This window comes from Homalodisca vitripennis, unplaced genomic scaffold, assembly GCF_021130785.1.
Source record: "Homalodisca vitripennis isolate AUS2020 unplaced genomic scaffold, UT_GWSS_2.1 ScUCBcl_8292;HRSCAF=16342, whole genome shotgun sequence".
Lineage (NCBI taxonomy): Eukaryota > Metazoa > Arthropoda > Insecta > Hemiptera > Cicadellidae > Homalodisca > Homalodisca vitripennis.
Window position 1 is genome coordinate 3,046 of NW_025784410.1, and position 15,266 is coordinate 18,311.

General features: G+C 32.5%; 2 protein-coding genes across 2 annotated transcripts; both read left to right on the forward strand.

Annotated features, from left to right (window-relative positions):
• The first annotated feature begins 866 nt into the window (after positions 1-866).
• On the forward strand, positions 867-11,815 carry LOC124374402 (pyridoxal kinase-like). The gene is made up of 5 exons (XM_046832621.1): positions 867-1,041; positions 5,040-5,160; positions 6,433-6,581; positions 7,076-7,264; positions 11,382-11,815. Exons 2-5 carry the CDS (start codon positions 5,054-5,056, stop codon positions 11,495-11,497), a joined length of 561 nt encoding a protein of 186 aa, XP_046688577.1. The 5' UTR covers positions 867-1,041; positions 5,040-5,053; the 3' UTR covers positions 11,498-11,815.
• On the forward strand, positions 893-1,041 carry LOC124374403 (pyridoxal kinase-like; the record flags this gene model as incomplete). The annotated part of the gene is given in 1 exon segment (XM_046832622.1): positions 893-1,041. A coding segment is annotated over 1 exon segment (95 nt), but the record flags the coding sequence as incomplete, so codon positions are not given.
• Positions 11,816-15,266: the final 3,451 nt, after the last annotated feature.

The following is a 15,266-nucleotide window of genomic DNA, read 5'->3' on the forward strand; positions in this document are numbered from 1 at the left end:
AATGTAATTTATACTAATTTAGGTTAGTTTACAAAATAAACATTTTTTTTAACTTTAAATATATTTGTTTTAATGTTTTTAAGCACAAATAGTAATAAATTTAAAATGACAAGTCGGTTCCAATTCTCGTATATAAATTAAAAACACAAACACAACTTTGAGGCAAAATCTTTTTAATTTGTAGTTTCATTGTTTTAAATATTTTAATTGTGTTCCTTAGGAAAATGTCATATTAATGTTAGTTATTTAGTTTATAATTATATTCTTTTCTATTCTTGATAAATCCTTAGTTTTGCATCTTTGCCAGTACAATATTAAAAAATTAGGAAATCAACATTTAATCAAAGTAATATAATTTTTATGAATGACTTGCCCAAGCAGATCATTATGTGTGACAAATTAATTCTATTTGCTGATAACATCACAAGTCTGATTTTTCAAATCTGATAAAAATTGTTCTATAATCAAAAATTACATTATTTAACATTAATTTGATTTTTAATTGGCTTAAAGCTAACAAACTTTCCTTAAATACTTCAAAAACATCCATGCTTGATTTTCACTTTTTAGTGATCAACTTGAAATATATTTTACAAAAATAACCTCACAAAAATTGTAAAATTTCTTGGTGTTACTGTGGATGATAATCTGAGGTGGAAAAATCACATCAGTCAGCTAAATGGAAAACTCAATTCAACATGTTAATTTTATTTGTGAAATTCAAGATTTGACAGATTTAAGAACAGCAAAAACTATTTAAGTTATCTCATTACAGATATCTAAATTATTGTAAAAACTGTTGGTTATATTGATAACCACATAAAGTCCACTTCAAGCAATAAATAGTAAGAATTTTGACAAATTTAAATTTTATTTGGAAATATTTTTTCAGGGGATCTAATAGATGGACTCTCCGCTAATAAACTGGATACTTCCTACACTCACTTGCTCACTGGGTACATTGGGAACCCAAAAATTCCTCTATAAGGTAGCTGAGGTAGTTTAAACATCTCAAGGCTGTGTGTCCATCGCTTACTTACAGTAAGTATTTATGCATACAGCTCACTTGTAGTTATGCAACAGAAATAGCTAATAATTGAAAATTTTGTATTAATACCCAATTCTACATAAGGGGAAATGCCAAGTAAGTTTCCAACGGACAAGGATATATTTTATCACGTAAACCTAAACCTTTAATTGAATATGGATGTTTCATTAACTCCGACCATTGATTGTTAAATCATATTTTTATTAATAATTAAATATTACTTTATCAAAACAAAAAATCTTATGAAAATGTCAAAAACTATGAAGTATATAAATGATGCAATTTGTTTGCTCTCTACTGAATTTATTACCTCTTACCAGCACGAAATACCACTGCCTGTAAACGAATCATGATGACCCACCCTATCTGCCAAGGCAGAGGCCATCTTAAATTATTTAAAACTTGAAATTAAATCATAAGTATGTGAGTCCCTGGTACTTTTAATTATCCCTATGTTTTAATTTTCTTGTCATTATTTAAATACCAATGTAAATTGTTATTAATATCTAAATTTTATATTTCTGTTAATCATTGAAAGAAATTAATAGATATGTCTTTCATTTATCTTAACTTAATTCAGTTTACATTCAGTTTGATTTATAACTAATACACATATAATGCCTTTAAAATAACAACATAATTACATTTTAGAGTTCAATCTTTAAATAAACATTTTTAGAAGCTATCCCCTGTGCTGTACCTTTACTATTTTAAATTTATTATATAAAGTAGTTACATATTCTGTCATTTGATGTTCCTCTGGAGTGAACCACTTAATATTTGGCCATTTAGATGGATTTTGTTGTTTCTTAACAGCTATCTCCAAAAGAATTTGACAATGATAAGTTAAAGTTATGTGCAAATCTACAGATTTAGCAGATTTTCCCACAGCAAGTCTACTGAGATCCATCCCAGTGTATTAAAACCGATTCCTAAAATCATTCCTGTTTTAATGATCCAGGGTGGCCACCCGATCGGGAAAACCAGGAATAAACCGGGAATTTTTCTGAGAACCGGGAATATTAAAAAAAAACAATTCTTCCATCTCTAATAACTTATAAAATCAAGACATAATTTGACAGCTCCTTGAATCAAGAACTGATTAATCTCGAAACATCGTATTTCACGCGACGTGGTTCGTTGAAATTATGAATGAATATCGACATATGTTGGTGAGTTCAATCCTACGCCGGTTGACCTAAGGTTATCTCCACTAGTGTAGTGGAGTTTATCTGGTTAGTTTCTACTCCTGTGTTGCAGCAAGCCTCCGCCCTCTCCTCTAAAAAAAATACGTAACAATGCATTGGACAATTAAAATTGGCCGACCGATCGTTTCGGACTTCGGACTTCGGCACTAAACAAGTGGTACACTTTAAGCGGTAAAGCGGCAGAGCGGTAGTAACCGCGATACAAACCGGTTTTTTTGTACTTAAGTATTATTCAGTCGGCAAAGTTGGGGTCTCCAGACAAAGTTGTTTAACTCTTATTCTTGAGAGAAAATAGTCTTTTTTAAATACGTGTGTTAGATATATATCACAGGTTTAAAATTTACAGTGTTATAAACACGCTTAAGAGTTCGGTTCATTGAATAATACATTGTTTGACGGTAATAAAGGTACAGACCAGTTTTTTTTTTTTTTTTTTTTTTTTACAAAGCTCGATAAGATACCTTTTGGAGAAGAAAGTAATGGGCTAGTTACAACAAGTAACATTGAGAAGGGGGCGTTTGCATCCTGTTGCACAGCAATGACAGAATGAGGTGAGGGGTGAGCTGCAGGAGGAACATTTAATGTTTAGAATTGGCGGCGTATAAGCGCTATTGTGTGGTACTGCCCTGCCGCTCACGTATGCCATGGCTAGTGTCAAGTGTTCCCCATATGTACAACACAAACATTAAACTTTTAAGTTGCCACTCGATCTAGCACTCATCGCCCACCACTAACCGCTCGTATCGCGGCCGAGGCCTGGGTTGGTCTATGAACGATTGCTCCTTATAAATAAAATGTTCAGATTGTCATAAAATTACATAGTTTAAAACAAAGAAAGTTATGTTATGTTTTGATACACGGTCACATCCAAATCTCGACTGAACTGCGTTTACACCGGCAAAAATTTGCGCAAGTTTAGTGTCCGACTGTAAAACATCGCTAGTCTGAACGGGCGAGCGCTACCGCAACCAGTGCCGTTAAGTTGGTTACAAGAACTAGAGAAACAGTGGCGGCTATTAAAATTTCAATTATAGACATTGCTGAGACATCACTGCCGTGTATGAATAGACTTCGTCTTGACTCCCGGAACAACCAGTGATACAACTGTAGCAAGTACTTGTGACAGTTCTCGTGAGTAAAATTGCTTATCTTGCTCACATTATGCTAAAGTAGTTTCGCAAATTCTCTCGCAACTTTACTTGCCAGTGTAAACGCAACTTAATGTTGTTGCCTGTCTACAAACGGCAGAAGGCCAGCCAATTGAATCATGCATGCTCATCAGTTTTCGTCATTGGTTGGACGACGGCTGGAAATCTCATCAGTTCTCCGATCAACTATTTACCGGAACGACTTCTACGTGCACGTGACGATCGTTCGGTTCGGACAATTCAAACTGTTCAAACTAAATAGTTCAACGTACATTAGGATCCTTATATTATGTTGTTTTGTAGTCCTTGACTATAATCTAATGATACTGATTATTCATTTTGTATTTGTCGTTATTAGTGGGATATTTTCGTAACAACGATACTTTCATGGAACTGTAACCAGGACTATCACCAACAATGAGAAATAAAGAAAAGCGTGCATTATGCATGAAATTCGGACTTTGGAAAACGTGGATATGCATGAATTTTTATAATGTCCCTGAAAATGTTACTAGGGATGGATAGTTTCCGATACTAGATACTGTGGCTCCTCACTCGATCCTGATATCATCAGAATATCGTGCTTAAAAGATCACGATTTCACAACATTACTGATATAGAGAAACTTTTTTTGAGTATTTTGTTTTTTCTGTGTCTATATTTGTCAACACTAGCGTGTCTGCTGGTTCTATGCGCGGACTTTAGCTCCTCGATAGTAACCAGACGATTGTTAGTTTGAATTTTATCCGTACGTCGTGCTTTGCGTAGTTGTAAATAAATATATTCTTTATAAATATACATCCATACATTTCTACATAAATGTAATATATTCTGGAAGTTCATTTTATAACCTACCATTTCTATTACTTAAAAGAAGAAATGAAGGAATTTTAAATATATTTCCCTGAATCTGCAAATTCCTTTGAAATAACGTGGTATTCTCAGGATTCCCCCTCTTCCACAAAAGATAAATTTAATTAAGTAGAGTTCAGATGAAAGTATTTGGTTTATTTGTTGATTGTCCCGGCGAAATTATTGTTTCGTACCGAAAGTTCGGCCACCGCTAGACCTTTGACCTGCAATATTGAGCTGCAGTCTGTCCCACGGTAGCGCTGTGCTGGTATTTATTTGTTATCTTTGTATTTCCGAATTGGATACATGTATTTTCTGAACATCACAGATAGGAAAGTTATTAGGTATACACAATGTTATGTCGACACATCGAAAGACATAGAGATAAAAAACTAAGGAACTTAAAATATGTGATAGTGATAAATCGTCACCGAATTTCTGGCTAGTGCTTGCAACGAAATTCTAGAGCACCGCAGCTGTGTGGCATTTCTTGCAAATACTGCTAGTGACGATAATATGTCATCATTGCACTTGGTGTAAGGGTTAATATAGTATTACAGTTGTCTATTTTTGGTTTGAACATAGACTAAAAAATCATAAATTTTCAACCAGGAAAAAACCGGGAATTTGAAAAGAGGTTTTGAGTGGTCACCCTGTGATCTAACTAAATCAGTGTTTGTGTCTATATCATTTCATAGAATATAGAAACAATATTATTTATTTTTGTCAATACTAAATATTCAGTATATTCACTGTTAATTTTTTTCCAAACTTGATGTATAGTCTGTGACCCTGTGATGGGAGACAACGGCCACATGTATTTACCAAAGGAGCTATTGCCAATATATCGTGAAACGATCGTGCCTCTGGCTGATATTATTACACCCAACCAGTTCGAAGTGGAGTAAGTACATTTTTTTTTTCATTTTCTCCTTGTTGTGTGAGAGCAATTCTAACTAAGCATGGGTCATTGACCAAAAATTTTAATCGATTTTTTGTTAGTATAAAAATTAACCTATTGATACTTCAATATTTTTACACTTGACTTCCTTAGATGTTCAATTAAACATTCAAATGAAGAGGACTGCTAAATAATTTGTAACTTCAATGACCGAGGTATGTTTAATTTTTAATAGAGATAGAATCTGTTTTCACTTTTAAGGATTGGAATTATTAGGAAAATTCTTTATGGAGGAAAATATTTTCACAAATTTGGAAAGCAAATGAATTTTAGTAATTAAAAACTTTGAATCTGTTGTTTATGGAGTGTGTGTCTTGTAGAATCTGTAGTCACTATGTTTCCTTCTGTAGGCTGGCGATTTTACACAAGTAGTCTCCCTCCAGACTGTGGCCATAGCTGCAACGGGTATAGGCATTTGCCATTGTGGACTAGGTATCAAATATATTATCATAGAAAGCAATATTTCCTAAATATGGTTGGCCTTATCATATTTGTAAAGAAGAGTCGCAAAATGTTTAGAAAAATAAAGTGTGAAAGTGTTAAATTAACGCAGGTATGGTGGGAAGGGTTGATTCAATGCGTTTGTTATCTGACACTGTCTATAAGCTTGACTCCTGAAATCTTCTGAACACTATTGTCAGTTGAGAGGCATCAGCTGTTTTAACATCGTTTTAGCTTACAGCTTGTGCAGGCGTACTTTTACAGTGGATTTTTGCTTATGCGTTGACAGATTCCTGAGAAAAAAGTACTGTTGTAATTGTAATAAAAATTAAAAAATAGTTGGTATGTGTACATGTTTCATAACCACACATTTTTTGTTTCATTTCACTTTAAACATTTTCAACAGGGGCCATTTTGTTAATATTAAATATTAACAAATATATTAGCAGCAACATTTCTAACCTTTTTTTGTTAGTGCTGGTTTATACATTTTTTAAATGGATTAAATTTTAACATTGGTTTTTTTTTACCTTTCACAAGAATATATAAAATAACAGAGGTTTATAATTTGAAAATTTTGGTTTGGGGCACCACTTTTATCATACACTCTTTATCTCATATTGCTTTCAAAGCACTTTGGTTAACAGCAAGTCTACATAAAATGTAATGTAAATAAACCAGTTAACATTGAAAAGCAAAAAAAAGCACTAAATAGAACAATAGAAAAACATATTAATAGGTTTATCTTATAATTTTTTGATTGTTTGATATAAGGTTGTTGACCGGCAAACCCATCAATCAGCTGGCAGACGCATTGGCAGCTGTTGACTGGTTCCACCAGCTGGGAGTCAAAACCGTAGCAATCTCCTCCTCTCAGCTGGGTTCTGGCAATCACCTGCTAGCACTCGCCAGCTCTATAGCTAGTTAGTATTACAAGTTCAAAGTTATATTACAGTTACAAGAAATGTAATGTACATGAAAAATGATCTAAGACAGTTTAAAAATTGTTCATTATACTCTAAGAATATGTATTTTCAATATAATGCTTTATTATTTTAGGATCTTTGAATGCAACACCTTACATTTTATTTTATTTCCTAGTAATAACTGTATACATATATTTATTTCCTAGTTTGTATCAAATGTGTATACATTTGAAGTAATTGTTAAGTTTATATATATATATATATATATATATATAAATATATATATATATATATACATATATATAAATTACTTCAACTCAGAGAGTACAGGGCTGAAAGGTTAACACAATTCTGGATTCTAATGCTTTCAGTGTCATTAAATATATGTCATTAACAATAGGGTCTTTTGCACATTGTGACTTAGAGAAGGCTATGTTCACAGTGTCCTTAGTCAAATGTACACAGTCACACATAACTTGTTTTGTCTGTAGATGGCAAGAAGAGTCAAGTGACCATAGAGATCCCACTTCTGGATGCCACATTCACAGGGACTGGAGATTTATTTGCTGCCTTGTTCCTGGCATGGATGGCGAAGTCTGGAGGAGTGTTGAAGGAGGCCTTGGAGAAGACTGTGTCCACTCTACAAGCTGTTCTTAACCGAACTCTCCACGTAGCTTCACGTAATTTATATCCATTACATTTTAATGTAGATATTTTTTGTTGTAATATTTTATCAAACTATATGTCAAAAAGTTGTTTGTTGTACTTACCGTCCCTGAAACATTTAACCTCTAGTTTATTCACTTCTGAGATATTTATATTATAGTCTCCAATTATAATAAATTAAGATCTTTTTAGTATAAGTTTATCAACAAATATTCTTTTTTATATGTCAAGCCACGCTGAGGGGGATCTATAAAGACATAGGACAAATATCAATATATTATTTTAATTCTTGTCACTTATGCCAGCCAGCTCAAAGTCTTTGTTGACACAGAGAGGTATTGAGTAAGGCTTCGATTTTAATGTAGTTTTCATATGAAACAGCAACTCCTCCCCCATTTAAATCTAGACCTTTGATAGGAGTTAACAAGATTATAGTTTTGGATTATAAAATATTGAATGGATTCATCACTGAATCCATGTTCTAATATAACCACAATTTTTGGATTTTAATTCGTCACATAATAAATTTTTTCATCTAATTTTTTAGTTGCATTTTCAGAATTCTAATACAAAATGTCTTTTCCATTTTAGTGTATTCTAATACAGAATCTTTTCCAAACCAAAGAAAGATCATTCATTATAACAGAATTTAATAACTTAGCCTCACAATGAGCTTAATCACTTTATTTGTCAGGTCTTGTCTCCTTACATGAAATAAAATGGCAACGATCTAGGAAGCCAGAAATTGATGCTAAATTTAATGAAAAAGCTGTACTTTAAATAAGGGCACAGAGTAAATGATATACCAATTTGCTTCAAAGTAATGAGTTCAATGCGTGGAATCAGTGGGAAAAAGATTGTAAAACATCCTAAAGGCACTTAAGAACATTGGCAAAGCTCCCACTGATAACAGAGGTAAATATGACCATAAACATTACATTACTTCTTAAGATATAAAACTGAGTGTAATATACCAAAGTCTTTTAAAGGTCGATCTTGCCACTACAGCCTTTCTAAAACTACAAAGGGGTACCTATCTGGTACATTGAACATAAAAAATGCATGTCATGTATAAAAGACTTAGGCCTAATGATAAAATCATTATATACATCTGCATATTATAGACTAATATTATTATATATTAAACCAACTTTAACATTTCGTTTGAGTTTCCAAGGAGTGACTTTTGTTCAACCTGCGACACATATTAGGAATTTAAAGTTTTAAATATGAAACTACAAAATACGCCTATTGTAAGTGTTATATTTGTAACACAAGAAAAGATAAGGAAACTAAAGATAGAACACAAGCTAAATTTGAGAAAAGCTAATATGTTTTACAAAAAAACCCAAAGCCAAATATGTGACCAAGCAAAGTGTAGAAAAAGAATGAATTGCCATGGATTTTTCAGAGAAAACCCTTTCTTTACCAAATCTCAGCACAAATGGTGTTTATTACTGTCATCAGTTATCATCATTCTATCTATTTATTATTCACAACAGCCTTTCTTCAGGTTGTGCTGTATTTTACTCTTATCCACAGACTGAAGAGAAGAAAGGGGCAGATGAAGTGATTTCCATGCTTGATCCAAACATATGCCGCTGATATGCCTGTTGATTGTGTGGAGCTAATAAGGAACCCGCCCTGTAAAACCTTGTACTTTTGAGGTTGTCGAGGCAGATTTACCTATTTTTCGTAAATGGACTCAGTTTTTTTTTTTCACATTTTTATACTATTAAGTACCCCTTTGCTACACAACCCATTAGGGGAAATCTTTTATCTCAAACAGCACCTCAGGACTTGTGGAACACAGAGCCTCCTATACTGGATATTGGTAGCTTCCTCCATTGATTTCAAATCAAAATCTGATAATAATTTTAAGCCTGAAGTTCATCACTATGATGATGGCTCGTTTGGTCTTCCATTCCATCTCAAAGTTGCTATGTTAAGTCAAATTTAACTTTACATTATGCTAATTAATACAGTAAATAGTATTCACTTTTTTGCTATACAAAATCTTTTCATTGAATAATCTTGATTATCAGAAGTACAATAATGTAATCGATATGGAAACGTACTATTTCAGATCTTGTTCCAGTGCCGAAGCCTAAATACAATGAACTTCATTCAGCATTTAAAACAGTTTTGTGGACTCAAAGCAAGGGAGTTCTATGGTGGACTTCCACAAGAACATTAAGTACTGTGGGAAATGTGTTCTTATTAAAAAAAAGAAAGATTTACGTAATAGTTAGGTGGCTGAGCTGAGTAAAGGACATTCATCTTTTTTGTTGTGTTTTTATTGTAATTTCCCTCTTTTTCAGCTGTTTTTTTTTTTATAATGAATAATTGTACTTCACAAAATTATACAATAAATTAAATGCCCTTCAAACAAAAAGTATTCATTAAATAATTTTTTCAATATATAAAGCCTTGAGTTGAAAGTAAAAGACAAAATTGCCTCTTTTGAAAAAATCATCAAAATGTGACTCATCCTTTTTGCTTTGTGCTCTTCATAATTATGTTGCCATTAAGATATATTCATAAAGTGTTACCATTGGAATGGCACTTTAATTGAGAATATTTTAATATTACAAATATTAAATAAAAGATTTATGCCTAAGTTATTGTATTCAGAATAGACAGAATACTGTGAAGCTAACAGAAATACCAGAGAGTGGTACTTAGACGAGCGAAAAGAGACTTCCTAAACGAAAACTTACCAAGGCTGAGAATGACAGAACAGCAAATAACGCAAGAGATTTTTACAGAACAATCCGTTTTTTCAAACAAGGCGTCTCAGCAAAAAGCTATGGCATAAAAGACAAAAATGGACAGTTAGTGATGGACAAGAATCAGGGTTAAAAGTGTGGAAAGACTACTTTGAAAGAACTCCTGAAATTGTGACCACTGTACAAACAGAAGCGTTGACGATGAATTAAATTACCAACATGTAACAACCGGAGGGTGATGCCACCCTCTACGCAAGAAGTAGAAGACGCGGTAGCGAAGCTTAAATGCAATAAGGCTCCTGGTGAAGAACGGAATTACAAGTGAGATTATTAAAAGTGGAGGAAAACTGATAAAAGAAATACATAAACTTATTACAAAAGTGGAAGAGGAAATTAATACCGGAGGTATGGAGAGAGAAGCAGTGGTAATTCCTCTGCACAAAAAGGGGGATAAACAATTATGTTCTAATTATAGAGGAATATCTCTTTTGAAACACGTCTACAAAGATATTTTCAAAAAATATTACTATCAAGATTAAGTCCTTATACTGAAGCAATAATTGATGAACAGCAATCAGGATTTATGAAAGGCAGGTCCACAATAGATCAAATTTTCCTTTAAACAGGCAATTTCAAAAATTTATGAGTTTCAACAAAGGCTTCTATGGAATTTTTATAGACTTCAAGAAAGCTTATGACAGCAAAGATAGGAATGCTCTATTATTCAAGAAGATGGAAAAACATGGAATCCCGCAAAAACTGATAAGACTGTCAAAAATGTGGATATAAGTGACTCCAAAGGCCAAAATAATAATAGATGGAGAAATGTCGGAAAAACTTCCTTATCAACACTGGAGTAAGACAGGAGGCATTACAAAAAGTTAAAAGAAAACAAAGAGGGGTTAATATTAGGAGGTGTAACAATAAACAGCGGAGGATATAGAGATACAAAGCAAAATAGCTAATGCAAATAGGTGTCTTGGGGCGTGTACAAGACTCTTTACGTCAAGATTGTTTGTCACAATGCTCGAAAAATATTTGGACCAATATGTGATGAAGGGGTGTGGCGAATAAGAAAAAAATAGAGAATTACGCAATGTATACCAAGATCCTGATATTGTGGCTTTGGTGAAGGCAAAGAGAAGTTGCTCGGCTAGGACATGTACATCGGAGACAGGAGGGCACAAGGTTAAAAGAGGTCTACCAGGCGGTACCGACAGGAAGGCGCCCTTTGGGTGCCAAAGATAAGATGGTTCGATCAAGTGGTCGAAGAAGTGGGCAGTAAGTAAGTAAGTATTGTATTCAATATTCACTTGGTGGTTGTATAAATTGGTTCAAATACATAATCTCTGTATTGTTTCATTTCAAGAGAATCATGCTAAATTAACACTTACTGTTTCAGAAGACTCCAGTAAAGGAGGAAAGTTTTCTAGAGAGCAACTGGAACTTCGGCTAATACAAAGCAAACAGGACATAGAGAACCCGACAGTGACTCTCCGAGCTCAGAATATCAGCTAACATCTTGGAGCTATTGCTGTCTTAGCACAAAGTAGATATATATTGGAAACAATGGTCAAGTTTTATCTGAAGTTAGTTTTTGTGTGTATTGTTTAGCATAGTCAGATCCATAGAGCATATGACGTAGTATAAGATAATATATAGTGTATATCTGCTCAGCATATGTAACTGACTTTACTGTTGACAGTTTCATATGAAAGTCAAGAGCAAGACTTGGTGCTGATTATCATTATCAAATGTTGATATATTATATCTTGTATTTGTTCCAATTTTTTTCCAAATAAAATACAAGATTGCTTAAATGTTACCATTAGCTAAGTTAGATGTTGTTAATGCTTAACCCTTTTAGCGCGCCAGAGGTAAATAAAAATCCATGTTGAAAAGTGCCGGATTATTTTTTGTGTGACTATGCAAAAAGTGCCAGAGGTTTTTGGACAAAAAATGCAAGGTTTTTGGAAGAAAATTCACCAATATTTATTTTTTAATCATAAGATGTTGAATGTTAATTTTCTATAAAGGTAAATAATTTTAGCATAAAAATATGTGTAAAATCTTAGATTTTAATTAATTTTGGATTGAAATTGATTCAAGATTCGATGTAGGATAATAATCCTTATCCTCATCAGTATCGACTACCGGTTCACTGAAATCACCATTAGTGTCTGGCCTAGACAAAAAATGTTGTTCCCGCTCAAGGTAGCCGAGAACTTGGACCAGGTTCATAAATGTCTTCGTTTTCCCCCAAAAATTCAACAACACTTTCTACATGGACACTCGGATCCACAGATGTATCACCGGCACTGACGTCTTCTAAAAAAAGTTTTCTTATGTGACTTAATACTCATCACTTTTCGTATTCATTTTAAAAACTATGTTAACTTTAAAACACTTAAATGAATAAAAAACACGGTATTACTCTACATAAAGAACACTCTGCTACTAGTTACAACACCGCCAAACAGAACTGAGGAAGAGTTCTATTTTTAGTTTGTGTACGCCATCTAGAGGCAGTACAAAAGAGAAATAAGCATTGAAATAATAGTTCAGTTCATATTGTAGCCATTGGTATGATGTCCAGCCAGTATTAGATAATTTCATAGCCGTAATATAAATAGAATAGAAATGGTCTCGTTCTGACACTCTGGAACTCTTCACATAAATACGTGTCATCTCAGAGCGAGACTCTTGGCATTCAAGCGTATATTTTAACATTGTCTCACAATGAGATCCCTGGCAGTTAAAAGGGTAAATGAGACTGAAATACCTGGGCAATGAATGAACGGATGCTGGACACCAAATGTTTTGTGGATTTATTTTGTTACTTAGTTTCTTAATTTGGTTTCATCCTAATTTTTAGCTTGCAGATATTGTTGAAGTTATATAAAAATTCCCTATTGTAACTGTTACCAATACAAATTAAGCAAATCTGTGATAGTTGTAATAGCCTAATACCAGACAAATAATAAAAAAAAAGATTATTAAATATTTAGTTATTTCGTGGTTAATTATGTAATTAAAAAAATATTACTTTTCCCAATTACCAAAGCTTTTCTGTGTGTATCCAAACAAGTAAAAATGCTATTGAAATTGATTTTGTTTAATTACATTTAAAAATTGTTTCAGATTAACTTTTTATTATTTTATAAATAATTTATTGCTTTTTCAATCAATCATTTCATCAAAAATATAAGGAGTCTAGGATAAATGTACGCACCATACAAAGGTCTAGCTAGGATTAGGACAATAAAATTTCTTATTTGTTGTTCTTCTTCACAAATATTTAAACATCATCAACTTTAATTTGCTGGGTGCAAATTGTGGGATATTCTAACACACAGTGATCCCATACTTAGCCAAAACTGACTTGACAACCAATGGATTTTAGGATCACTTATGAACAAACTTTCCTTGTGTCAAAATGTTGATGCAAAATCAAACTACTGATGTTTCATTGTTTCATTGTTTATTTTTACAATCACATGAATACAATATCAAACATATTTTTTATCAAAAGGACTCTTTCAATTTTTTTTTAATGTTTTTCCTGGATGTGGTCATCTTTATCCTCTTCTCATCCATTCTCAAATGCTTTAAATCACTAATAAAACTTGAGTATGTGCATAACATTCATCATAATTCACTTGTTTCAACAAAAATAGGTAATAGTAATTTACTTTATTATCTCTATAATGCATTCCAAAAATTCGTAACATAGCTACACATTTTACGATTCCATTATCAGGCTTTTCATTAAAGAATGATTGTAATCCTCCAGGTGGATTCATTGTCAAATACAAGATAAAAGCACATGAAGACATTAAAAACTAACGGGGGCCTAAAATTAGATTCTTGAGAAAACCGCACAAACGTCATCAATCATGGTAGTGACCGCCAGTCGACACAAAATTCTTAGGTAAAATTTCAGATTATGTTGTAACATTGAAACAAATGTAGCTAAAGTAGAAATTATTAGAATGAATTACAGAGGTAATACTGTAAATTACTAGTTATGTTATCTAGTGACTTCATTTAAATAGTTAACCGCTTTGGCTCCAAGTAGCATAGTGTATTGTGGTCTTGAAACTGTTTAGTGTAGTCAGTTTGTGTAAGTTCTGTGAGTATAATTTTTCTTTCACCACTGAGTTTTTGGCTTGCTCTAATGATGCTTTACCACTTTTAGCTTTTTTGAATTCCGGATTCATTCTCAGCTGATTGAGATTGACTTGAGTAGTTGACCCCTTTTTTGTCATTAAAATTTAGTTAGATGTATACTAAAATGAAAGAAACATTATCAAGAATATAGAACCTTAAATTACAATGTTCTACATCAATCAGTTGTTGTTTTTTTTTTTTTCAAATATCTGTTAAAATAATTATGTTTTCTTTAATCCAAATAAACAACACAATCGTAACATGAGTGCCTGTGTAGACTGAACACTTACTGTAGAATTCTTCATTACACACTCCAAAACTCTGCAATATACATTGGGAAACTCAATCACCATATCATTTCAACCTCACATTCATATTCTTTATTGCCAAGAAAACAAACAATACATAAATAGTACAGAGCAGAAGTCAAAAATATCAATAAAATAAACATTAACTTAATTAAATAGCATAAAATTCAATCAACGCCTTATAAAAAACTATTGTCTGTTAACAATCTTTTAATACCGCATTTAAAAACTATTCGATGGTAGATTTTTTAAAAGTATGAATGGCAGATGATATATAACTTAAGGCAGATATAGTATTAAAGCTTATATTTGTGTTGTAACTGTAGTATACTAAATCATTTTCCTTAGTTCCATGCCTATTATCTAGTTTACATAAAAACTGAGGTAAACACAAATAAGATTTGAAAAGATGAATGATTCTGTTTTACAAAAATATAGGCCCACTGTTTAACACATGAAGATACAGAGGAATAGTCATAATTTTGGGTAACTTAATAAGAATTATAATTCTTACAATGGGATCATAGTCATGATCTGCTTCTTTAAAAACAAATCAATCGAACTGCCTGCTTTTAGCAAGACAAACCGACAAATAGAGTAAGAGCAGATGGCCCAAAAGATGGCACCATACATTAAAAAAAAGAATGTAATATAAACTATAATAAATTAGAAGAAGAACAATCATTAGAAACTGTGTAATTGAATTTCTCATAACATAAATATCCGTCTAGTAGGTAACCAGGTAAGATTATAATTAATGTGAGAGAACCATTTAAAATCAGATTGCAACAGAAACACCCAAGGGAAAC

Bases quoted from the DNA above. Each gene is read 5' to 3' on its own strand.
- LOC124374402 (XM_046832621.1), top strand. From the start codon at position 5,054: ATGGGAGACAACGGCCACATGTATTTACCAAAGGAGCTATTGCCAATA. The intron at 6,582-7,075 runs GTTAGTATTACA...TTTTGTCTGTAG, and splicing joins ACTCGCCAGCTCTATAGCTA to ATGGCAAGAAGAGTCAAGTG. The intron at 7,265-11,381 runs GTAATTTATATC...TTACTGTTTCAG, and splicing joins AACTCTCCACGTAGCTTCAC to AAGACTCCAGTAAAGGAGGA.